We start from the raw sequence: 25989 nt of genomic DNA, 5'->3' as shown, positions 1-25989 counted from the left end.
GGAACGGCAAGGTCAATTCGTGTGTTGTTGTTGTTGTTGTTGTATACTGAAGACATTTGGGTTTCAGATCAAAAGATGAATATGAGACAAAAGTTCAGAATTACAGCTTTTATTTCATGGTATTTACATAGAGATGTGTTAAACAACTACGGAAAGAGCACCTTTTGTTTGAACCCACACACTTTTGAAATGAGCAAATGTATTGGAACATGTGACTGATGGGTGTTTCTAGTTGCTCAGGTGTTGCCTTTTAGATTGATTGCTTAGACACTAGATTGTGCTTGTTTTTAGCTTTGGGTTTCACCTGTGAAAACTGCATTTGCTGTAAAGCAAACATGACAACCAGAGAGCTGTCTATGGAGGAAAAGTAAACCATTTTGAACCTGAGAGAAGAAGGGAAACCAACCTATCTATCTATCTACAGCGGCTGAAATAAGTATTTAACATGTCACCATATTTCTCACAAAATATATTTCCAAAGATCCTATGGACATGAAAATTTCACCAGATGTTGGGAACAACAAGTAATCCATACATACAAAGAAAGTGGAAAAATAAGCTCAGAAATTAGGTTATGTGTAATAATGTGAAATGACAGGGGGAACGTACTGAACACGCCCGCTGGTATTTAATACTTTGCACAAAAGCCTTTGTGTGCAATGACAGGTTAAAGACGCCTCCTGTATGGAGAAACTAGTCGCCATGCATTGCTGTGGTGTGATTTTGCACCATTCCGTCACACAAGCAGTCTTCAAATATTGAAGGTTCCGTGGGCTTCTTTTATGGACCATGAGTTTCAGTTCTTCCCATAGATTTTCGATTGGATTCAAGTTAGGTGATTGGCTGGGCCATTCTAAGCAACTTTATTATTATTATTTTTAAACCTATTGAGAGTTTCCTTGGCAGTATGTTTTGGATCATTATCCTGTTGAAATGTCCACCCTCGTTTCATTTTAATCATCCTTGTAGATGGCAGCAGATTTTTGGCAAGAATGTCTCTTTACATTTGCCGATTCATCCTTCCTTCAATAATGTGAAGTTTACTAGTACCATTTGCTACAGGGCAGCCCCACACCATCATGTTCCCACCTCCGAATGAACTTCGCTGTTGGTATGGGGTTTTTAGGGTGATGTGCAGTGCCATTTCTCCTCCAAATGTGGTGTGCATTTTGCCATCAAAACAGACTATATTCTCCCAGTATTTAACTGGCTTGTCCAAATGTTGTTGAGCAAACTTTAAACGAGCTTTGACATGCTTTTTTTTTTTTTAAGCAATGGGGTCTTGTGTGACGAGCGTGCATACAGGCCATGGCGGTGAGTGCATGACTCACTGTTTTCCCTGTCACAACAGTACCTGCTAATTCCAGGTCTTTTTGAAGCGCTCCACAGGTGCTCTTTGGCTCTTGGATATCTCCTGATTACTCTGTCGAGGAGCACCTGATCAAGGCAAATTTATGGTGGTATGACTGGCTTTCCACTTATGTAGTATAGCACCAACCGTGCTCACTGAAACATTCAGAAGCTTTAATATGCTCCTGTAACCCATGCCATCGTTATGTTTTGAAACAATTAAGACCTCTATACTCCTGCAGTCGCGCGGCCGACAACGCCCGCATTGCATCACGTGACCGACGAATTGGCCTGCGCTGCCCCTCTGCGTAGCTTGACATGCACACGGCAAAAATGGTTGCTCCATGTCGAACGCCGCGGAGATCATCTCTCTTGATTGGTCCGTTTTAGTCATATGCTGTGATGACGTATTCACCGTGCCCCTTGGTTCTACATACCATCTACGCCGCCGCCTTCTCGATCGATTTTGCAGCATAATTAAACGTATCGTCTGGTCATTTATGGTCCATTTGTTCTAGCACTGTTCCACAGTCGCCATTGTTGTTGCTTTGTTCCTTGTTACTGAAAGGAAAGGAAAAACGGCTACTGGAAACGGCCAAATAATGCAGAGGAAACTCCACCCAGTGGCGTCTTAGCCAATACCACCCGTAGCGACACCCTTACTTGGAGGTGAACTGCAGTACATTTTCAAAACAGCGCGCGTGGGTTGCGCTCGAGTATAAAGCAAAGTACGCGTGGGACAGCCACAGAGACGTCAGCGCGGTCACAGTCCGCGCGAGTATAAAGAAGCCTTTACTTTGCGATGGCTTGAGACAGCTCTTTGCTCTTACCCATCATGAGATGTGTCTTGACTCTCACATTGGCAATGAGACCTTTTTGTAGGCCATCAATTAGGACTGAACCAGCTGATATTCATTTGCACTGACAAGGGGCTGGATTGCTGTTTGATTAGTGATAGATTTTAGGTGTTCAATACTTTTTCCCCTGTGTCATTTCACATTACACACAACAAAATTTCTGAGCTTATTTGTTCTACTTTCTTCATATATATGGATTACTTGAGTTATTCCCAACATCTGGTGAAAATTTCATGTCAATACCACCTTTTGAAATATATTTAGTGAGAAAAATTATGACGTGTTAAATAGATAAGATACAGCGGCTGAAGTATCTTATAGATAGATATATAGATAGATATACAGTAGATATCTAGATAGATCGAGACCTATTTTTGTCTCTGTGCGTGTGTGCGCACGCGCGCATACAGTGGGTGCGGAAAGTATTCAGACCCCCTTAAATTTTTCACTATTATAGCGCAGCTATTGGCTAAAATCCATTTGCATCCATCCATTGTCTGGACCGCTTATCCTCACTAAGGTCATGGGCATGCTGGAGCCTATCCTACCTATTTTCGAGCAAGAGGCTGGGTACACCCTGAACCGGTCGCCAGCCAATCACAGGGCACATAGAAACAAACAACCATTCGCTCTCACATCCACACCTACGGGCATTTGAGAGTCTTCAATCAACCTACCACGCATGTTTTTGGGATATGGGAGGAAATCGGATTACCCGGAGAAAACCCATGCAGGCACGGGGAGAACATTCAAACTCCACAGAGGCACGGCTGGGATTTGAACCCTGGTCATCAGAACTGTGAGGCAGATGTGATAACCAGTCATCAAACGTGCCGCCTTTGCTAAAATCACTTAAGTTTATTTTTTTCCCCTCATTAATCTACACACAGCACCCCATACTGACAGAAAAAACCATAAGTTTTTGCAGCTTTATTAAAAAAGAAAAAATGAAATTATCTCACAGCCATAAGTATTCAGACCCTTTGCTCAGTATTTAGTCGAAGCACTCTTTTGAGCTAATACAGTCATGAGTCTTTTTGGGAATGATGCAAGTTTTTCACACCTGGATTTGTGGATCATCTGCCATTCCTCCTTGCAGATCCAGTTCTGTCAGGTTGGATGGTGAACGTTGGTGGACAGCCATTTTCAGGTCTCTCCAGAGATGCTCAATTGGGTTTAGGTCAGGGTTCTTTCTGAGCCATTCAAGAACAGTCACGGAATTGTTCTGAAGGCACTCCGTTATTTTAGCTGTGTGCTTAGGGCCATTGTCTTGTTGGAAGGTGAACCTTCGGTCCAGTCTGAGGTCCTAAGCACTCTGGAGAAGGCTTTGTCCAGGATATCCCTGTACTTGGCCGCATTCATCTTTCCTTCGATTGCAACCAGTCGTCCTGTCCCTGCAGCTGAAAAAACCCCACAGCATGATGCCGTCACCACCATGCTTCACTGTTGGGACTATGTTGGACAGGTGATGAGCAGTGCCTGGATTTCTCCACACATCCCTCTTAGGATTAGGCCAACAAGTTCTATCTTGGTCTCATCAGACCAGAGAATCTTATTTCTCATCATCTTGGAGTCCTTCAGGTGTTTTTTATAGCAAACTCCATGCAGGCTTTCATGTGTCTTCCACTGAGGAGAGGCTTACGTCGGGCCACTGTGCCATAAAGCCTTGACTGGTGGAGGGCTGCACTGATGGTTGACGTTCTAGAACTTTCTCCCATCTCCTGACTGCATCCCTGGACCTCAGCCACAGTGATCTTTGGATTTTTCTTTACTTCTCTCACCAAGGCTCTTCTCCCCCGATTGCTCAGTTTACCCGGACTGCCAGCTCTAGGAAGGGTTCTGGTCGACCCAAACGTCTTCCATTTAAGAATTATGGAGGGCACTGTGCTCTTAGGAACCATAAGTGCAGCAGAATGTTATTTTTGTTAACCTTGGCCAGATCTGTGCCTGGCACAACTCTGTCTCTGAGCTCTTCAGGCAGTTCCTTTGACCTCATGATTCTCATTTGCTCTGACATGCACTGTGAGCTGTAAGGTCTTATGTAGACAGGTGCGTGGCTTTCCTAATCAAGTCCAATCAGTATAATCAAACACCGCTGGAGTCCAATGAAGGTGTAGAACCATCTCAAGGATGATCAGAAGAAATGGACAGCATCAGAGTTAAATATGAGTGTCACAGCAAAAGGTCTGAATGCTTATAGCTGTGTGATATTTCAGTTTTTCTTTTTTAATAAAATCTGCAAAGAATTCAGAACTCTGTTTTTCTGTCAATATGGGGTGCTGTGTGTATATTAATGAGAGGAGAAAAAAATGAACGAATGATTTTAGCAAATGGCTGCAATATAACAAAGAGTGAAACATTTAAGTGGTCTGAATACTTTCCATACCCACTGTATATATATACATAAAAGACTCTTGAAAACAAACGGCTTCATAGCATCCATGTGAGTTGCACAATTTCCATGTGTTGCCCTTCAAACTGTGCAGATTCAAGTGCATGAATGATCCTAACTACTAATTAAACCCATTTGACTCTTTCACCAATGCATACATTTGTTAGAAATAACACCATCTATTTTGCTGACTGTTATTGTTTGAATGCAAAATGGCTGCTGTATCCTGGCACTTCATATCACAGATCCCTCTGGTTTATTGCAACAGCAGTGGCATTAACAATAAAGACAGCTTAAGTGACAGAGGAGAACCGTTTGTAGAGGCATCTGTGTTAGTTTTCATGTAAAATACATATTAATCAACAGGAGAAAGAGCCTATAAATCCAAAGATTGAATTAGTATATTTAGAAAACGAGCTGCACATCCTGAAATTTAAATTGGAACACATTACCGTAAAGACATTTTGCTATTAACAGTGAAAAGTATCACATATTTTGTTTTCTTAGAAACAATTCCCTTTTGCATGATAACTGCAAAAAAATCAAATATTCATATCACTAAAATTTATTATTATTTCAAAATGAAAATCAGTGGGGTATGTCTTTACCCATGAAAAATAATAATTAAATAACTATTTTTTTGAGTGGGTGGAACAGTTCACAAAATTCACATTTCGGTTCATCTCGGTTTTATGGCGACGGTTATGGTTCTGTTCGCTATACATTGACTCTTAAGAAAATCAATTATTGTATGTCCAAAACCTAGCGGTGGAACAGTTTTTGAAAACCGTCCAGACAGTTCGGTTTGATGTTTTGGTTCGGTGTATAGTGTCGCTAATGCTCGCCAAGATAGCGGCACACGTTTGCGGTTTTGTGTTCACATCCACATCAGTAGTCGACGAGGCAGAACGCTCTTCCAGCAATGCAGCAGCCAATCATCTTGCAGCAGGATGCACCTTGCCTTGTACTGTACTCGACTGGGATTCATAATCACGCTTCAGCGGCATACAGCGCTCCTCTTCTGTACGTTTTTTTTTCTTTTTTTTTTACTATTTTCTTGCTTGTTTATGCACTAAAACTGCACTTAAAGAGACTAGCAACTGGCATCAGGTACCTGTATCGAAAGCCTTTCATTAACGGTATAAACATCCCAGATGAACGTAAGAACAGCAGGTGATTTTAGCTCTTTTGAATATCTTTAGAAAATTTATGGCGGACTTTTCAGAACTGCTGTCAGTTATTTGTACTGACTGGAGACATTAACATTCATGTTGACAATAACATGGAAAAAAAAAATCTAAAGATCTCTCTGCTATACATGACACATATTAAGAGTCCAACCCACACTCAAGGTCACATGTTAGACCTGGTCATCTCTAAAGATGTTGAAATTAAATAAATATCTGGATGAGACAAAATTGTCTCCAATTAAACCACAACAAAACTGAGATGATTGTTTTTGGCTATAAAGAAAAGAGAATTGCTGGTAGTAAATACCTGGAGCCAGTCTCTTTAAAAACCAAAGCCCAAGTCCCAAACCTCGGTGTACTGATAGATTCCGACCTGACTTTCAACAGTCATATCAAATCAATTACTTAAACTGCCCTCTACCATTTGTAGAACGTATCCAGAGTGAAGGACTTGCATCTGCCAATCAGACGAGGAGAAGCTCATCCATGATTATATCTCAAGTAGACTTGATTATTGTAATGGTCTTCTGACTGGACTTCCTAAAAAGAGCATTAAACAGCTGCAGCTCATTCAGAATGCTGCAGCTCGGGTTCTGACCAGAACAAAGAGGTCAGACCATATTACTCCAATTCTAAACTGTCTACACTGGCTTCCAGTCAGCTTTAGAATAGATTTTCAAGTTCTGCTACTGGTCTATAAATCACTAAACGGTTTAAGTTCTGAATACATGAATGAAATGTTAATGGAATATAAACCCAGTAGGGCTCTGAGATCGACAGACTCAGGTCAAATAGTGGAGTACAGAGTCCAAAACAAACATGGTGAAGCAGCATTTAACTATTATGCTGCACACAAATGGAATAAGTTGCTAACGGAAGTGACGTCAGCCCCAAGTGTGCATGTTTTTAATTCCAGGTTAAAAACTCTTCTTTTTTGTCATGCTTTGTAGACCATTTCCCCTTTTAAATGATATTTCTTGCAATGTATGCTGTTTTAATTGTATTTTTATTTTATTCTTTGTTTTTAAATGCTTTTAATCATGTAAAGCACATTGAGTTACCTTGTGTATGAAATGCGCTATATAAATAAATTTGCTTTGCTAAACACGGCTAGCATAGATAGACGAGCAGACATTTCTGATTAATGAAAATAATTTAAATAATACAAAATACAAGTCATACTTGATTTTCTTAAGAGTCAACGTATACCGAACCCCATTACGAAAAAAAATGATATGAACCAAACCATGGATTTTGTGAACCGTTCCACTCCTAAAACACACACATACAGTATATACAGATATGCTGTATATCATGTACATATATACATCATTTTTTTCCCACATAAAAATTAGACATTTTAAAGTCATGTTTACGTTTACACTAAATAGCATTTAAATTCCTGAGCCCATTTAACAAATAATTCTCAAAGGTGAGACATACAAGATGTCAAATCCTCAAATCAGACTGAATCCATTCTACTATCATTTTCGCAACTTCTTTACCTGCATCCAAAACAAAAGCATGACGGAATCCATTTTCACACAGTCTGAAATCTCCTGTTGGGAAGTCCTCCTTGATCTCATTGTAATATTGTACAGGACACCAGTGGTCTGTTGCTCCATAATAAAATATAAGCTAAAACAAGTCAACAGACATGTAGTTAAATATGAGATCTCCAATACCAGCAGAAGATAAACACAGACAAAGTATATATAATGGGACAGTTTATACAGTGGAACCTCAAAGGTAAAAAACAATCTATTCTAGGAGACTGGTTTGGATTTGGAATTAAAAACAATTTTTAAGCACTTTCGGAATTTTAAGAAGAGGAGATGCCGAGATAATAAAAGCCGCCTCACTGATGTGCATAGGGCATCTCGTTTTTAACACAAACTGTCACACAAGTGTGATTAGAAGTTAACCACTGATGTGAACTATGAAGAAGGCAAACGATGCTTTTGCCACGTAAGCTCTTGACATCTTCATGTGTGATGTATATGGTATTTTTCCTCTGAATGTGTCATTTTTCGAACTGTGTAACTTGATTCAATGAAAATAGCTCTTAATATAATCATGATACATGTTTCTTACCTTTTCAAGGTTTCTCTTAATGGTCATGTTATCTCTTGCCAAAACTTTCCTCATTTCCTGACCCCCCATGTACACAGCATTAGCTGCAAAGAGAAAATAAATTAATTTAGTAATCAGGGGTGTTAAACTCAATTTCATCATGGGCCATATTGTTGTTTTGTTTTCCCTCAGAGGGTCGTTATTAATGAGAAAATCTGATCATATTGTTTACATATACACAATTGTACCTGCATTTTATTATTATACTTTTTTTTTTTTTTTAAACAACAAATTGATGACCCTTAATGTTTCGTTAAAAAAGTGGGCATAGAGCTAACGGTGAGCAGACATACTATATGTCAAGTCTACTGCACCAAGCATATTTGAAGATAAAATGGAATTTAGAAGTTGGTTTCATAGTCACCGCGATGCTGCTGCGTTTACAGAAGAGGGAAAAATTAGTGCACCCAGAGCCTCCATCTGTGATGTGTGGGCACCTACTGCTAATGTTAGCCATGCTAGCCATGATGATCACTGGACTAACAAGTCAAACAAAATTATTTCACAACAGCACCTATCCACTCTCTTCAGTGAGGGGAAAAGAGAAAAAAACAAAAAAAAAAAAAAACGCTCATTTGTTTCTGCTTGATATTGCAACTGCAACTGGCTTGGGTAGAGCGTTAAGGCCGATGCTGCATTTTGTTTCTGCTGTTGACACTTTAGCACCCAAGGGAAGTATCGTGATGTTTTTGTTGCAGAGGGTTATCGGAACTGTAAGAACATGATGGAAAGAGGTTGGGGTTTTCAGAAACATTCATTTGTCAAAGGAGCATCCGAACTGTTAGGCAATGTGGAAGGAGCGTGAGAAATGTGCCGTGACCAGTAAAGAGCTCACTCGTCAATGGCAACCAATTAAGCAAGAACAGATACTACGTTTCGTCTCTCATTGTTGTAATTGGATTTTTGGAGAAAAACCAGATGCCTTTACAGGGAAAAATGTCGGCTTTTGACAACATGTCGGACGGGGGAAGTGGTCATTTCCTTTCATTACTGGATTATACAATTAAAACGGACCCTGAACTGGCAGATATTGTTGAAACGATACTGCACAACGCCACAATAATCTGTCACAAGTCACGGCACACAAAACAAACTGATAGATACACTCAGGCGTGGTAACTGAGACTATAGTGGAAAACTGACTTTTTCACGCTGAAAGTTGATGGCATTCGTGATCCAACCGGGTGTGAAAATACATCAACAGTCACAAGATATGTCAATGATTCGTATGAGGTGACAGAGCGCCTGCTAACAATAGAAACAGCTGATAGAGGTGATGCACATACACTGACTGAGACCGTGTTGGCAGAGCTGACCAAGGCTGGAGACAAAATTTTCAGCCAGGTGTTTCACGGGGCTGCTCAGATGTCTGGGAAACGTGGTGGTGTCTTAGTTGGAAAATCTACGTTTCATATATACCAAATATTACTTCTATTAGTTTATACATACTTCACATGCTTTATTGTTCCATGTTGTGACTAGTAGCTGTTTTCCGGCCATGATGTGCATACTAGTTGTTCCCAGCCATGTTGTGACTACGAGCTGTTTTTCGATCAAAATAAGTTGAGTGCAACTGGACAAAAATAATTGTTTTGCTTTCCTGTTCTTCTCCGTCTCTCTCACTTCTGTATAACGGAGGTGATTTTTTGCTTGTACTTCAGTAAGGGGTAAGAACTCGTGACGACTTGTACCTTTTCCGCCCTTTGCAAAGATTTTTCTTTTTTTTCTTTTAATCAAAACCGACAGACAAGATTGCTTCCAGACTTATTCTGTCAGAAAAATATTTGCCAAAACATGTCCAACAGACATTTCAAGAGAAACGAGATCGTAAGGTACCTTGCGTACACTGTCTCAACCTCCAACTACACTTAGATGTAGTGCAGGCAATGACCGCGGAGAAGGCTGCTGAGGATTTTTTTCCATGTGTGCAACACTCTTTAGGAGAACTGCAAAAAGCCCATCATTGCTATACACTACAAGTGTGAGCACCTCAAACGCCTCATGGATCAAAGATGGACGGGACATCTTGCCACTGTGGCTGTCATTCTACACTCATTTAATGACATAATTGAAATTGATGCTGTTCACGCGTATTGCGCAGAGATACGAATGGAAGCTGCAGGCCTGTGACTGTATGGGAGACAATAGAGCTCAGTTTTCTATTCATTGCTAAGTTGGTCAACGCTATTCTCGCCGCGCTGGACCCACCAAATAAGCTTCTACAGTGAGAGGACACTGACTTAATGGCAGGGTTAAGCATCATGGCCAGAGGAACAACCTGTGTGCAGAAATTCCACCGTGATGAGGACTTTAATAAGGTGTGAGATATGGCCACTGCTTCGAGCGTATCGCACAGCTCTGTCTCCAAAGTGAACGCAACTATGGATGAGTATGTTGTGCGGTGCCAACTATTTTTCCTGCAGCCATCGGGACCTCCACCACCAGCAAGAGAACTAAATCTCGCAGCCACCACGATACACCAGCGAAGCGGCGCAGACAAGAGGTGAGCATTTCCTTGTATATACCTATGACTCTATTATAGTTACTATGCACTGGGGAGTAGGGAAAAAAAGACCCACGCAGTACTTTTCAGTTCTGTCGTCTGTACTTTTGCCTATATGACAAGCCAACAGGCACAGGGCAAAGACTTTGTGTGCGGCGTGTTATAACGCAACTTGAGCGAGGGGCACACAATACTGCATACTATGTAAAAGCTTGTGCTGTGTCACTGTTTCCTCCCACATCCCCAAAACATGCATGGTTGGTTAATTTAGGACTCTAAATTGCCCGTAGGTGTGAATGTGAGTGCAAATGGTTGGTTGTTTATATGTGCCCTGCGATTGGCTGGCAACCAGTTCAGGGTCTACCCCGCCTCCTGCCCGATGATAGCTGGGATAGGCTCCAGCACTCCCGCGACCCTTGTGAGGATAAGTGATGGAAAAATTTAAATAAGTTATCATGTGTTGTGCTTTTCTGCTTACTTCTAGTTAGAGAAATGTTTTATCACTGCGTGCAAAGTTTTCTCCCACAGGATGAGTCATGTGCTTGCAGGTGCAAGGACAAATTTGAGAGGAGTCTTTCTGTGTCTTGATAAGAAGTATATAATTCTTCTACTGTCTCAACCACAACAAAGAGTGTTATGTGCTGATCACATAAGTTGCATAAAGCATGTATGCCCCCACCTTTAACAAGGGAACTGCCCTAAAGTAATAAAAAGAGAGAATCCGGCAGAGTGAACTCAGAAAAATGGTTGGAGACTGTAACTAAGTACACTCTTAGCCGTTTTCTCCTTGCAAGTCTGAAAACTTAACTACCCCTGTGTCTGTCTTGAGTGTTGTAGGTGTCTTGAACCTGACAATAAGCGGCTCAGAAAATGGATGGATGAATACATATAATCGTGTTAAAAAAATTTGGCAGCCCTGGGGTGGCATTATTTCAAGCCATGACTGTATAAAAAGACATGCTTTTGAAATGCCGTCACATCGAGCCAGTGGCCACTCTCTTTTTCTGTTGTACAGCTGCTACATAGCTGCTCGTCGTCATCACTGTCTGATCGGCTCAAACATGTACGCTTTGACGATGCCAGGTTCAGTTGGGTGCTCCTGTACGTCGAAATCCTCCTCCTCCACATATTCCAACACATTGCTTGCAATTGCATATAGAGTGGAGCGCGCTGTGTTTGGCAATTGCAACGTCACTTCTGGTAGCCCTTGCGGTGGATAGAGTAACCACACCCCGGTGTCTTGAGCTTCGGGTATGTTCGGGGAGGACTCAATATGAGTCATAAAAAACTAATTTTTAGGTCAACTATAGTTGAAAACTTGCTGGAGGTTATGTGCATGTATTAAATAACATATAAACAATGCAAATATGAAATTTAACTGACCCCATAACATCTTTGTCATCTGACCTTTAAGCCCAAGTGCCAAGTAGCTAAGCAGTTTTTCATCTCGCAAAAGAAACCACAAACGATGGACGGTAATGAACTATACAGTTCACCCAGTCAAAGTACCACACCCATTTGATGGAGATGCCAAGTGTGCTGACATTTTGCACCTCCAAACCAATGTGCGAAAATTCATTCTCCACATTGAGAAACGTCTTTTTCGAAGCATAGACGCACATCGCTTCACAAGAGAGAGACCCTGTTGGTCCAGCTGGCGTTTGAGCGAGACTTAAAGCGGGAATGCACAACAGAGATTTGGTGCCCACACTTACTAACTAGAGCTTTTAAAGGTAAGCCATGTGTTTAGTACCACAATGTCCACTGTGGCATTTGATGTGCTCTGGTGCCGACACTGGGCTAATGCAACAATAAGTTCAAAGAAAATCGCCGTGTGAACTCCTCTTCCCTATGTACAATGTTAATGAGTTCGAGCACACACACAATACATAATTTTTTTTGTCTGTCCTGCTTACATTCTATATTTTAATTTCTTTTTCCAGTATCACTGCTGAAACGATGCAAATTTTCTCATTGTAGGACTAATAAAGGTTATTTTAACTAATTTAATGACAGCCGTTTTTCAGAAATTGCGAGAGCCGGGGGCCAGCCATTTTTGACAATTTTGACTGATTTTTGAAGGCCTACAGAAAATTGTGTTCTATAGAAACATGGAAGTGTGTCATTTCACATTATTACATTATTATTAGCCCATTGAACTAGTCGGCGCCACTTCCAGTGTGCAACAACCACAAGAATGAAAGCAAGAAATGGTTTTCTTGCAGTTTTTCATTTGATTACAGTATATTTTATTTATGACTGAAAAGTATTTTTCATACAAATATCTACTGGAATTATGACTTTACGACTGTGTTAGGACAGGTTAGTCATGTTGGTGTATTCAAATGCATGTACAAAATCCTGTTACATTGATGTCATAGAAATTGATTTCTGGTATAAACTGAGGACCGCCTGTAATTAAATGTCCAATATATTCTCAGATATTTTTGTTTGGACAAAGGCACCACTATGAACAGAAAGGAAAATAAAAAGAAACCCCAAAACAACCTTGTAAACTTTAGGTTTTTAAAGAAACTGGTCAGCATGAAATCATTGAAGAATAACCTGCAGAGTCTCCACTGAGTAGGCCTACAGTCGGTTGGACAACTGAGTGATCCAGAGAGCCAATGCCAGCAAGAACCATTTTGACCAGACAGCTTTTGAGTCTCTCAGGCAGTAGAGAGAGCAGGAAGATTGACAGGTAGGCGAGGTACCGCATTTGACACAGTACAGGCGTAATGGCCTTGCCCTGGGGAGTCAGGGCCATGCGTTCAATAGTTGGGAACAGCATGAGAGCTTTCAGAATCTGCAAAAAGAAAAAATGTATCCTGAAAGGGAAGTGATCACAATCTAAGAAAGATAGTCTATGTGAAATAAGAATTTGCAGATTGTCCAAATTTAAAAATATTTCAGAGAGAACCAACCCTATGGCAACAAAGAATATCAACATCTGAGTACCCACTTATAGTAATTGTTACCTCTCACTTTGTTGCCAGTTTATACTGCTGGTTACCTTGGTACCTCGTTTTGTTTTGTTTTTCTTTATTTCTCATCGGTCAGTCAACAGACTGGCTCTGAATATTTCTAAAGTGACCTGTACATTTCATTCTTAGTGAATACACAGTGTGCATCAAAGCCATATTTTTCCCAGAGGTTCCTGTGGGCTCTGGGGGGGCTGCTGACCTCGACTCGGCATGCTATGTGTTGGTGGGCAGAGTACTTCCAAGACCAACTCAATTCCACATACCATCCCCATACCATCACAGATGCTGGATGCTTTAAACTTTGCATCCATAACAGTCCGGATGGTTCTGTTCCTCTTTGGCCCGGAGGACACGCCGTCCACAATTTCCAAAAACAATGTGAAATGTGGACTCGTCGGACCACAGAACACTTTTCCACTTTTCATCAGTCCATCTTAGATGAGCTCAGGCCCAGCAGCGTTTTCTGGGTGTTGTTCATAAATGGCTTTTTGTTTGTTTGTATGTGCCCTGTGATTGGGTGGCCAACAGTTCCGGGAGTACCCAGCCTCCTGCCCGAAGATAGCTGGGATAGGCTACAGCACTCCCGCGACCCTTGTGAGGATAAGCGGCTCAGAGTATGGAATGGATGGTTTTCTGAAGTGTTCCTGAGCCCATGTGGTGATATCCTTTAAACACTGATGTCGGTGTTTGATGCAGTGCCGCCTGAGGGATCGAAGGTCATTGGCATTCAATGTTGGTTTTCGGCCTTGCCGCTTACGTGCAGTGATTTCTCCAGATTCTCTGAACCTTTTGATGATATTATGGACCGTAGATGATGAAATCCCTAAATTCCTTGCAATTGTACATTGAGGAACATTGTCCTTCAACTATTCGACTATTTTCTCACGCACTTGTTCAGAAAGAGGTGAACCTCGCCCCATCGTTGCTTTTGAATGACTGAGCAATTCAGGGAAGCACATTTTATACCCAATCATGGCACCCACCTGTACCAAATTAGGCTGTTCACCTGTGGGATGTTCCAAACAGGTGTTTGATGAGCATTCCTCAACATTCTCAGTCTTTTTTGCCACCTGTCCCAGCTTTTTTGGAACGTGTTGCAGCCATAAAATTCTAAGTTAATGATTATTTGCTAAAAACAATCAAGTTTGTCAGTTTGAACATTAAATATCTTGTCTTTGTAGTGTATTAAATGAAATATAGATTGAACATGATTTGCAAATCATTGTATTCTGTTTTTATTTATGTTTAACACAACGTCCCAACTTAATTGGAATTGGGGTTGTACGAGGCATCAAGAGGGAAACACAAAGGTGGTCTAACTACAATCAGGAAACACGAATAATGGTGAAAGAAAGAAAAATAGGTGAATGAATAGGGAAATAGAATGTGAGTTGAGAATGTGAGCGTTTCATGTGTTGAGTCAAAGCGAGCGCAAAGTTGGGATTTTATATGAAGCTAGTAATTTCCCCAAAATTATTAGGCACTAAGACTGTACATCCAACAACGTAGGTTTGTTGGTCTGTGGGGATGCTCTTTTCTCCGCGCATCTCAGGAAGAAAACGCAGGTTTGGTCGAAGAAGAAAAAGGATGAAGAAGAAGAAAAAGGATGAAGAAAAATAAAACAAAAATAAAGAGACAGAAGAAGAAAAATTGTTGTCCCCTCGGGGGGCGCTCATAACTTTCCTGCCGATTGAACTGGTGGCGGGCCCAACTACGTGCGTAACCGGTACGAAATGCCAGTAGTTGCTTGCTGAGGATCGCGGCTAGGAAAAGCGATCCAAGCCACGTGGCTTCTTTGATCGAAAACACCGAGGCTTAGTAGAGGCGGGCGCTCGCACACGTGGTGGCCGGAGGACAAAACAAAAGAAACGGCAAGGGGTTTGCCGAACGCGGGGTCACCGGGGCTCCCCTCGGGAGCCAGTCCTGTAGCTGAGTCTCGAAGGAGAGCACCTGGTGGCCGGGCCTGCACTCATGGGGCCCGGCCGGGCACAGCCCGAGAGGGTAACGTGGGTCCCCTTTCCCATGGGCTCACCACCTGTGGGAGGGGCCATAGGGGTCGGGTGCAATGTGAGCTGGGCGTTGGGCGGAGGTGGGGACCTTGGTGATCCGATCTCCGGCTACAAAAGCTAGCTCTAGGGACGTGGAATGTCATCTCTCTGGCAGGGAAGGAGCCCGAGCTGGTGTGTGAGGTTGAGAAGTTCAGACGAGCTATAGTCGGGCTCACCTCCACATACATCTTGGGCTCTGGTACCGGTTCTCTTGAAAGGGATTCGTCGCTCTTCCACTCTGGAGTTGCTAACGGTGAGAGGGGCCGAGCAGGTGTGGGTATACTTCTTGCCCCCCGGCTCGGCACCTGTACGTTGGAGTGCAGCCCGGTGGACGAGAGGGCAGCCTCCCTCCACCTTTGGGTCCTGACTGTTATTTGTGCATAACACCAAACGGCAATGCTCATGTGAATGAATGAATGAATCTAGTAGTACTGAAAATGTTTTAATATGGTCCAAAAGAACAGTAGACTTCAGTACTCCTAGATTCACTGGACACTGAAGTACTTTTCAGTGTTCCTGCCTAATTTTTATATTACAAATAAATAAATAAATAAATAAAATTTAAAAAATAACAATCCTCAAAATCCTCTTCCGATCGTCAACAAAAAAAATTAAATAAAAAATCCATCCATTTTAAATATTTTGTCTTTGTAGTGTATTCAATTACAACCCAAATTCCAATTGAAGTTGTTTAACAAATAAAAACAGTATTCAATGATTTGCAAATCATGTTAAACCTATTTTTAATTGAATACACTACAAAGACAAGCTATTTAATGTTCAAACTGATAAACTTGATTGTTTTTAGCAAATAATCATTAACTTAGAATTTTATGGCTGCAACACGTTCCAAAAAAGCTGGGACAGGTGGCAAAAAAAGACTGAGAAAGTTGAGGAAGGCTCATCAAACACCTGTTTGGAACATCCCACAGGTGAACAGCCTAATTTGGAACAGGTGGGTGCCATGATTGGGTATAAAACGTGCTTCCCTTGAATTGCTCAGTCATTCACAAGCAAAGATGGGGCAAGGTTCACCTCTTTGTGAACAAGTGCGTGAGAAAATAGTTGAACAGTTTAAGGACAATGTTCCTCAACATACAATTGCAAGGAATTTAGGCATTTCATCATCTATGGTCCATATTATCATCAAAAGGTTCAGAGTATCTGGAGAAATCACTGCATGTAAGCGGCAAGGCCGAAAACCAACAATGATCCCTCAGGCGGCACTGCATCAAAAACCGACATCAATGTGTAAAGGACATCACCACATGGGCTCAGGAACACTTCAGAAAACCAATGTCAGTAAATACAATTAGCCGCTACATCCGTAAGCGCAACATGAAACTCTACTATGCAAAGCAAACGCCATTTATCAACAACACCCAGAAACGCTGCCGGCTTCTCTGGGCCCGACCTCATCTAAGATGGACTGATGCGAAGTGGAAAAGTGTTCTGTGGTCCGACGAGTCCACATTTCAAATTGTTTTGGGAAATTGTTGACGTCGTGTCCTCCGGGCCAAAAGGGAAAAAAACCACTCGGACCGTTATGGACGCAAAGTTCAAAAGCCAGTATCTGTGATGGTATGGGGCTGTGTTAGTGCCAATGGCATGGCTAACTTACACATTTGTGAAGGCACCATTAATGCTGAAAAGGTACATACAGGTTTTGGATAAACATATGCTGCCATCCAAGCAACGTCTTTTTCATGGACGCCCATGCTTATTTCAGAAAGACAATGTCAAATCACATTCTGCACGCGTTAAAACAGCGTGGCTTCGTAGTAAAAGAGTGCTGGTACTCGACTGGCCTGCCTGCAGTCGAGACCTGTCTCTCATTGAAAATGTGTGGCGCATTATGAAGCGTAAAATACGACAACGGAGACCCCGGACTGTTGCACAGCTGAAACTGTACATCAAGCAAGAATGGGAAAGAATTCAACCTACAAAGCTTCAACAATTAATGTCCTCAGTTCCCAAACGTTTATTGAATTTTGTTAAAAGAAAAGGTGATGTAACACAGTGATAAACATGACCCTGTCCCAGCTTTTTGGAACGTGTATTCAATTAAATATAGGTTGAACATGATTTGCAAATCATTGTATTCTGTTTTTATTTATGTTTAATGCAACGTCCCAACTTCATTGGAGTTGGAGTTGTAAATATAGGTTGAACATGATTTGCAAATCATTGTATTCTGTTTTTAATTTATGTTTAACACAACATCCCAACTTCATTGGAATTGGGGTTGTATTATTTTGTTATAAAAGTTGGACATCTTGAGACATGACAAACCTTGAGACTGGGATCTCTCCTCATTATCTCTAAAATGATATAGCAGCCAATGGAGTGTCCCACCAGGATGAGGTTTGTCTCCTTTGGGACATGCTTCCTGAGGAAGTCCAGCTTGTGTTCTACCTGACCGTTTAGACCAAACGTGTCCAGATCAGCAGTTGAGGAGGCATCTGTAGAAATAACAACAGATACAGTATCTCACAAAAGTGTTTACACCCCTGACATTTTGTAAATGTTTTATATATATATTTTTTGTGGGGCTTTAATGACACTTTCCTATAATGTAGTCAGTGTAGAGCTTGCATAACAGTGTACTGTGTACTTTGTATTTACTGTACCCTAAAAGTTAATCAACGTTAATATCTAAACCACAGGCAAAAAAAGACATGCACACCCCAAGATTAGAGTGTGGCACCAAGTGTCTTCAATGTTGCACATCTCTACAATATTCTAATTTCTGAGATACTCAATTTGGTGTTTTCATTAGTTGTCAATTATAATCATCAACATTAAAATAAATAAACACTTGAATTATGTCAGTCTCTGTGAAATGAATGGATACATTATACAAGTTTCACTTTTTTTTGATGGAATTACTGAAATAAACACCTATATAGTTCATCAGTGCCAGCAGCACCACGCATGCAACATGTAACAACAACAGATTGAACACACCAGCTCCCCATTCACACGTGAGACAATGTAACACTAATGAGGTTAAGTATCAGCATAAATCAGCAAAATGATAAACTGAAGCTACATCTAAACCCACCCAGGAAAAAATATTACCATGTCAGAATTTAATACAGTTGACCAAATAAAACATGTAGCGAAAACGGTTGAGCAGCTGAAGCTGTCAACTAGCGGTCTTGACTCAATACCATCTGACTTTTTCAAAACTATTGTGAAATCAGTACTGGCTGAGTTGTAGCAAATAATCAATTGCTCACTTCAGTCATATTCATGAGTTAATTTGTCGCTCACTTCAGTCAGGCAAGTTTCCTAAAGCTCTAAAAGAAGCTGCCGTTAAGACTCTTCTAAAAGAGAGAACGTTCTAAAAGAGAGATGCTTCCATGTTAGCAAACTATGGAACCATCTCAAACCTCCCCTTCATAGCAAAGAATGTCGATACGGTGCTTTTTATTTGAAGCTAAATTTACTTTTTGACAAATTTCTATCAGGTTTCCAAACTCATTACAGTACAAAATCAGCTCTTATCAAGTGCTAAATTATATAAGGTTGAACATTGATTCAAGAAAGGTGTCAGTTCTGGTCTTGTTGGATCTTAGTGAGGTTTTTGATACGGTAAATCATAACATACTGCTGAACAGGTTGGAAACGTGGGTAGGACTAAACGGAACAGTTCTTAAATGGTTCAGGTCCAACCCGGAGGAAAGGAGTTCCTTCGGAACCATTGAAAGGAAGCATTCCATTTCATCGACTGGCAATGACATATCGGGTCCCTCAAGGCTCAGTTCTTGGACCCCTTCTCTTCAGCCTATATATGTTACCCTTGGGTCAAATTCTTCAGAACCTCAATATTGACTATGATAGCTATGCAGATGACACAATTATATCTTACAGTGTCTCCAGATGACTACAGTTAAATTGAAGTGCTTTGGCACTGTCTAAAATAGAACTGGAATAAAACTGGATGAGCCAAAACTTTCTTCAATTATACTACTACTAAACAGAGATAATTTGTTTTTGGCAGTAAAGAAAAAAGGTTTGCTGTATAACACCTGGACTCACTCTAAAAAACAAAAACCAAGTCCGAAACTTCGGTGTACTGGTAGATGCCGACTTGATTTTCAGTATCATGTCAAATCAATTACTAAAACTCTCTTCTACCATCTGAAGAACATATCCAGAGTGAAGGCTTGCATGTGCCAAGCAGACCAGGAGCAGCTCATCCATGCTTTTATCTCAAGTAGGCTTGATTATTGTAGTGTTCTTCTGACTGGACTCTGGCTGCAGCTCGGGTTCTGACCAGAACAAAGAGATCACAACATTTTACTCCAATTCTAAAGTCTCTACACTGGCTCTCAGTCGGCTTTAGAATAGAGTTTAAAGTTCTGGAACTGGTCTCTAAATCACTAAATGGTTTAGGTCCTGAATACATTAAAGATGTACTAAAGGAATATAAGCCCTTTTTTTTTTTTTTTTTTTTAGTCCTGTTTGGCTGTTAGGTCAAGCAGAATGGAGGATTCTGTATCCCTTTTATGCCGGAACAGTTTTACTGTGTCACTGTGGAGTTTTTAAGCTGCTGCTGTGGTTTCTTAATATTGTAAATAGAGAATCAGAGTCGATCAGAACAAGGTTTCTAGAGGGGAGTGAGAAAAGAAGACACCAGCACTAACTGTAAACAAGATGAGAAAAGTAAATCTGTATATATCTATAACAATGACACATTAGATATGAGTGTTGTATGGGGCAGTAGTGGTACACCCTGTGATGGAAGGACAGGACAAACAGGACAGGAAGCATTCAGGACAAGGGTCGTGAATCCGGCTGTACAACTGAAGTGTGTTGGAAGTGGCTATGTAAATTATAAACGTCTATAGGACCAGAGTGTGAGTGAGGGGATACCCAAGCAATTTGCATATTCATGAGTTAATTTGTCGCAATAAGTGAGAGGCCCCATTGGGCACCCAGCAAAAAAGTCCCAGGGGTATGTGCCTGCGGATAGATACAAGTGAACTGACACTGTTTCGCAGGCACAATGACTGACGAAAGTGTCCTGTAATTGCTGTGCCTGCACCGCGGAGGCTGAGGATCCCACCCAATCAATCGAGAGGCAGGATCGGGCCCAGGAGTCCACCTGAGAGCAGCCCGGCGGACGGAACACGTCCTATACCGAGGGACCCAGGGCAGTCCACCGGCCTCAACCATGACAACCGGCCACCCGGAGGAAGCCGCAAAGACACAATGCCACCACCCCGAGCTGCTGCCTAACTGCCAAATCCCGCCCCCAGAGAGCTTTGCTAATGAGACACCAGGGATGGAAAAATGGCTCACTGGTGCAAATTTGGACAGTTTCACTTAGGGGCGTACTCACTTTTGTTGCCGGCGGAGTTTGAACGTTCATTGGGGTTCACCCCGGTGGACAAGATGGTAGCCTCCTTACGCGGGGATGGGTCCTGACTGTTATTTGTGCCTATGCACAAACAGCAGTTAAGAGTACCCACCTTTTTTGGAGTCCTGAGAGGGGTGCTGGAGAGCGCTCCCGCTCGGGACTCCATCGTTTTACTGGGGGCCTTCAATGCTCACGTGAGCAATGACAGTGAGACCTGGAAGATGCATGATTGGGAGGAACAGCCCACCCGATCAGTACCCGAGTGGTGTTCTGTTATTAGACTTCTGTGCTCACCATGGTTTGTACGTAACGAACACCATGTTGAAACAAAAGGGTGTCCGCACATGCACTTGGCACCAGGACACCGTAGGATGCCGTTCGATAATAGACTTTGTGGTTGTGTCATCGGACTTACGGCCGCATGTCTTGGACACTTGGGTAAAGAGAAGGGAGAAGCTGTCAACTGATCACCACCTGGTGGTGAGTTGGCTCTGATGGTGGGGGAAGATGCCGGTCTGACGTGGCAGGTCCAAACGTATTGTGAGGGTCTGCTGGGTCTGGCAGAATCCCCTGTCAGAAGGAGTTTCAACTCCCACCTCCGGTAGAACTTCACCCACGTTTCGGGGGAGGCGGGGGGGACATTGAGTCCGAGTGGACCATGTTCCGCGCATCTTTTGCCGAGTCGGCTGACCAGAGTTGTGGGCCGAAGGTATTCGGTGCCTGTCGTGGCAGCAATCCCCGAACCCGTTGGTGGACACCAGCGGTGAGGGATGCAGTCAAGCTGAAGGAGGAGTCCTATCAGGCCTTTTTGGACAGTGGGACTCCTGAGGCAGCTGATGGGTACCAGCTGGCCAAGCAGAATCCGGCTTTGGTGGTCGCTGAGGCAAAAACTCGGGCATGGGAGGAGTTTGGTGAGGCCATGGAGAACGACTTCCGGAAATTCTGGTCCATCATCCGGCGTCTCAGGAGGCGGAAACGGTGCACCATCAACACTGTGTATAGTGGGGATGGTGCGCTGCTGACCTCGACTCGGGACGTTGTGAATCGGTGGGAGAATACTTCGAAGACCTCCTCAATTCCACCGGCACGCTTTCCTATGAGGAAGCAGAGTCTGGGGTATATGAGGCAGGCTCTCCTATCGCTGGGGTTGAAGTCACCGAGGTGGTTAAAAAGCTCCTTGGTGGCAAGGCCCCAGGGGTGGATGAGATTCACCCGGAGTTCCTAAAGGCTCTGGATGTTGTGGGACTGTCCTGGTTAACACGCCTCTGCAACATCGCGTGGACATCGGGGACAGCGACTCTGGATTGGCAGACTGGGGTGGTGGTACCCCTTTTTAAGAAGGGGGACTGGAGGGTGTGTTCCAACTACAGGGGGGGGGGGAAATCACACTCCTCAGCCTCCCTGGTAAGGTCTATTCAGGGGTGCTGGAGAGGAGGGTCCGTCGGGAAGTAGAATCTCAGATTCAGGAGGAGCGGAGTGGTTTTCGTTCTGGCCGTGGAACAGTGGACGAGCTCTTCACCCTCGGCAGGGTCCTCGAGGGTGCATGGCATTTCGCCTAACTAGTCTACATGTGTTTTGTGGACTTGGAGAAGGTGTTCAACCGTGTCGCTCGTGGAGTCTTGTGGGGGGTGCTTCGGGAGTATGGGGTACCGAACCACCTGATACAGGCTGCTCGGTTCCCGTACAACCGGTGTCAGAATTTGGTCCGCATTGCCGGCAGTAAGTCGGACTCGTTTCCAGTGAAGGTTGGACTCTGCCAAGGCTGCCCTTTGTCACCGATTTTGTTCATAACTTTTATGGACAGAATTTCTAGGCGTAGCCGAGGCGTAGAGGGCGTCCGGTTTGGTGGCCTCAGTATTGCATCTATTCTTTTTGCAGATGATGTGGTTCTGTTGGCTTCATCAGGCTGTGATCTCCAACTCTCACTGTAGCGGTTCGCAGCAGAGTGTTAAGCGCCTGGGATGAGAATCAGCACCGCTAAATCAAAGACCATGGTCCTTTGTCGGAAAAGGGTGGAATGCCGTCTCCAGCTCGGGGATGAGATCCTTCCCCAAGTGGAGGAGTTCAAATATCTTGGGGTCTTGTTCACGAGTGAGGGAAGAATGGATCGACAGTCGGATCGGTTCAGCGTCTGCAGTTCTTACAATGACATTCAAGTTTATTAGACTTCAGTTATTTCAAATCATCCATCCATCCATCCATCCATGTTCTTTACTGCTTATGCTCACTAGGGTCGTGAGCTTGCTGGAGCCTATCCCAGCTATCTTCGGGCGGGAGGCGGGGTACAGCCTGAACCGGTCGCCAGCCAATCGCAGGGCACATATTTTATGTTTTTCAAATTCAGTTCATAAATTAAAATTAAATTCCTGGTGGCACATATTCCAGCCCATAAGTGTATTTTATCACTAAATCACTTATTTCTATGTTTTGCAACTGCTTCTAACTATAGATTTGCAATTAGCACGCGTCTTCACCTATCCACTCCTCATCGTCCCTTCATGACACTTTTGTAAGAAGCATGGTAAGAAGTGTAGCTTATTCGCTACCAGGGAGGCCATGATCAGTGACTTACAATGCGTTGACATCGGACACAAAGAGAAGTTTCGCCTGCGCGGCTTGGCAGGCGAGGGGCGTAATAAAATGACATGCACCAAGCAGCTGTTCAATGTGGATGCGCCGGTAATGTCAGACGCTGGATTTTTTTTCCCCCAATATCCAGAACAATCAGTGTTACGGCCGTAATGAGTAAACGTTCAGTGATTTCTGTCACACAAAAAACAAACATTCCATTGTATTTGGCAGCTCTGCATTTGATTGACAGGAGAGGTGGTCTTTTCAGAGTGCTCAGCTACACGCCCACAACGTCTGCAAGTTGAAAACAATTCTTGACCATTTTGAAGCATGATTTCACATAATTTGCTATTTTTTTTCTCCATTCAGTCATATTCCAGTTTCCTCCCACATTCCAAAAACAAGCATAAAGGGTTAATGAAAACTCCAAACTTCCCATAGAGTGAATGTGAGTGTGAATGGTAGATTATCTATGCGCGCACACCATGGACTGGTCCCTCATCTCTCACCCAGTCAGCTGGGAGAGATTCCCTACTCAACTGCAACCTTCATGGGGACACGCAGTAGAGAAAATGGATGGATGGATGACAGGCACTATACTGCAACTGTTTACAGTTACAGTATACTGTCAATATAACAAATCCTTCAAGTTTTGAATTACAATCTACTACTGACGGTTTCTACGCTTGAATATTAATGAATTTGTACTGAGATTGTACCTTCTACCATGTCCATGGATGCAGGTGGCATGCAGTGGCCAGCATGGCTTACAGCCCACACCGGGTGGTGGCAGCCACACATAGCATAAAGCGTTTGTATGAAGGTCCTGTAAAAGCCCACTAAACCAGGATTACCTGTATGGAAGGGGAAAAAAAACACATAAATGCATACTTAAATACAGATTTTAGCAATGTACCGTGAACCATCAACTAAACAGCATGGAACAGAAAAGTATTGTATACAGTAAACACATAGGTCTACAGTTTTAGTCCAGTCACTGGAGAAAATATACAGATTGATACACCAATAAGCAGACTTGCCCATAAGGAAACATTGCTAATGATGCCTACTCACCAGGAATGACTAAAACAAGCACTTTGTGTCCAGTGTGCAAGTCAGGAGGACCACATCTTAGGACCTCCGTGATGGCTCCACAGCAATAGATGAAATCTGTTTGTGCTTCATCCCTGCTGTCTGTCACTGCACTTTCCATCTCAGCTTAGAAAAGGGGAGATGGGATTCCTCGCGGAAGGCACACGTGTCAAATCACGTTAACATTTTAAACAAAGGTACACAAATCAATTTCTAAAATAAAGCCTTCAAATTACTCGTAGCCCATTGTTTGGCAGCAAGGTAAAAAAGGTTCGCTCCACAGCAAAGGTTAGACGATAAGAAATGCACGAGCAGTTTTACTGCTGGACCACTTCTTTATAAAGAAAAAATAAAATACGTTGTCAAGCTGAAGTTTAGATATAAAAGAGTACAAAACACTGGTATAAAATTAGAACGTTCTGTTTCAAGTTCGGCACGGTGGACGACTGGTTAGAGCGTCAGCCTCACAGTTCAATCCCCGGCCCCGCCTGTGTGGAGTTTGCATGTTCTCCCCGTGCCTGCGTGGGTTTTCTCCAGGTACTCCTGTTTCCTCCCACATCCCAAAAACATGCATGAATTGGAGACTCTAAATTGCCCGTAGGCATGACTGTAAGTGCGAATGGTTGTTTGTTCCTATGTGCCCTGCGATTGGCTGGCAACCAGTTCAGGGTGTACCCCACCTCCTGCCCGATGACAGCTGGGATAGGCTCCAGCACGCCCGCGACCCTAGTGAGGAGAAGCGGCTCAGAAAATGGATGGATGGATGTTTCAAATTCGGCAAAAAGGTCGCAGCAAACTAAATAATTGAATTTCAAACGATCTAAGCTGTTGATTCCTAATTCACAGCTGGAGTACGTTGGGTTTTTATTTATGTGATTCATATATTATTGTAAGAAAGGTTGATACAAAGTTGTATTTAATATAAAATTAAATGGACAAAGTAAAATGATTGCTTCCTCTTACCGGTGTGATATCCGTCGGAGTACCTCACAGATATGGAGTGAAGACTAGATCATCCAGCGCGCTTTAGTAGCCAAAGCTAACCGAAGTGCCTACGTTGGCGGCCATGTTGGGGAGGTCGACGCGCACGTCAGAGGCAATGCATTGACGTTGAAATCAAGTCGTAACTTGCTTATTTTTTCACCGATTTACGACATCGGTTTGAAAACTATATGCGCCAGCGTGCTATAGTGGCCAGACTAGTCGACATGCCTACACGTCGGCCATGTTGGAGAGGTCGTTGTACCCATAGAAGGCAATGCATGGACACTGAAATTAAGTCGTAGGTCAATTTCCAGTTCCCTTGCCGTAATTGTACGGCGTTTTACGCAACCGTATGCAGCACAATGTACCGGCATCCACGTGGAATGCGCTGACGACTTTGACCTCCCTAGTTTCGCGTCGACGCCGGCACGGAATTCAAAGTGTGCGGGTCGTATTTATCTATACTGTACATGTCTGTGGCTTTACCCCTGTCATTATTCGACTTCCGGCTTCATAT

At 42.8% G+C, this 25989-nt stretch overlaps 1 protein-coding gene across 2 annotated transcripts; it reads right to left on the bottom strand.

The window, feature by feature from the left end:
• Nucleotides 1–93: 93 nt before the first annotated feature.
• ldah (lipid droplet associated hydrolase) lies at nucleotides 94–25989 on the bottom strand. Of its 2 annotated transcripts, none has more exons than XM_061795036.1 (7): nucleotides 25452–25989; nucleotides 24471–24614; nucleotides 24116–24250; nucleotides 17750–17919; nucleotides 12991–13231; nucleotides 7884–7966; nucleotides 94–7427 (listed from the first exon to the last, which is right to left on the bottom strand). In XM_061795036.1, the coding sequence occupies exons 2-7, from the start codon at nucleotides 24607–24609 to the stop codon at nucleotides 7239–7241; spliced, it is 957 nt and encodes a 318-aa protein (XP_061651020.1). In that variant the 5' UTR covers nucleotides 24610–24614; nucleotides 25452–25989; the 3' UTR covers nucleotides 94–7238. The 2 variants fall into 2 exon arrangements, with proteins under 2 accessions (XP_061651020.1, XP_061651019.1); XM_061795035.1 differs by having other exon boundaries at nucleotides 24471–24638; nucleotides 25452–25988.

The sequence above is a fragment of the Phyllopteryx taeniolatus genome, chromosome 13 (genome assembly GCF_024500385.1).
Source record: "Phyllopteryx taeniolatus isolate TA_2022b chromosome 13, UOR_Ptae_1.2, whole genome shotgun sequence".
NCBI classification, from domain to species: Eukaryota; Metazoa; Chordata; class Actinopteri; order Syngnathiformes; family Syngnathidae; genus Phyllopteryx; species Phyllopteryx taeniolatus.
The sequence above is the reverse complement of the archived record's forward strand: the minus strand, read 5'-3'. Positions and strand labels throughout refer to the sequence as shown.

Coding starts and splice junctions, on each gene's coding strand:
- ldah (XM_061795036.1), bottom strand. CDS start 24,609: ATGGAAAGTGCAGTGACAGACAGCAGGGATGAAGCACAAACAGATTTC. Junction 24,251..24,470: donor GCTTGTTTTAGTCATTCCTG/GTGAGTAGGCAT, acceptor CCTTCCATACAG/GTAATCCTGGTTTAGTGGGC. Junction 7,967..12,990: donor ACTCAGTGGAGACTCTGCAG/GTTATTCTTCAA, acceptor TTCTCTTTGCAG/CTAATGCTGTGTACATGGGG.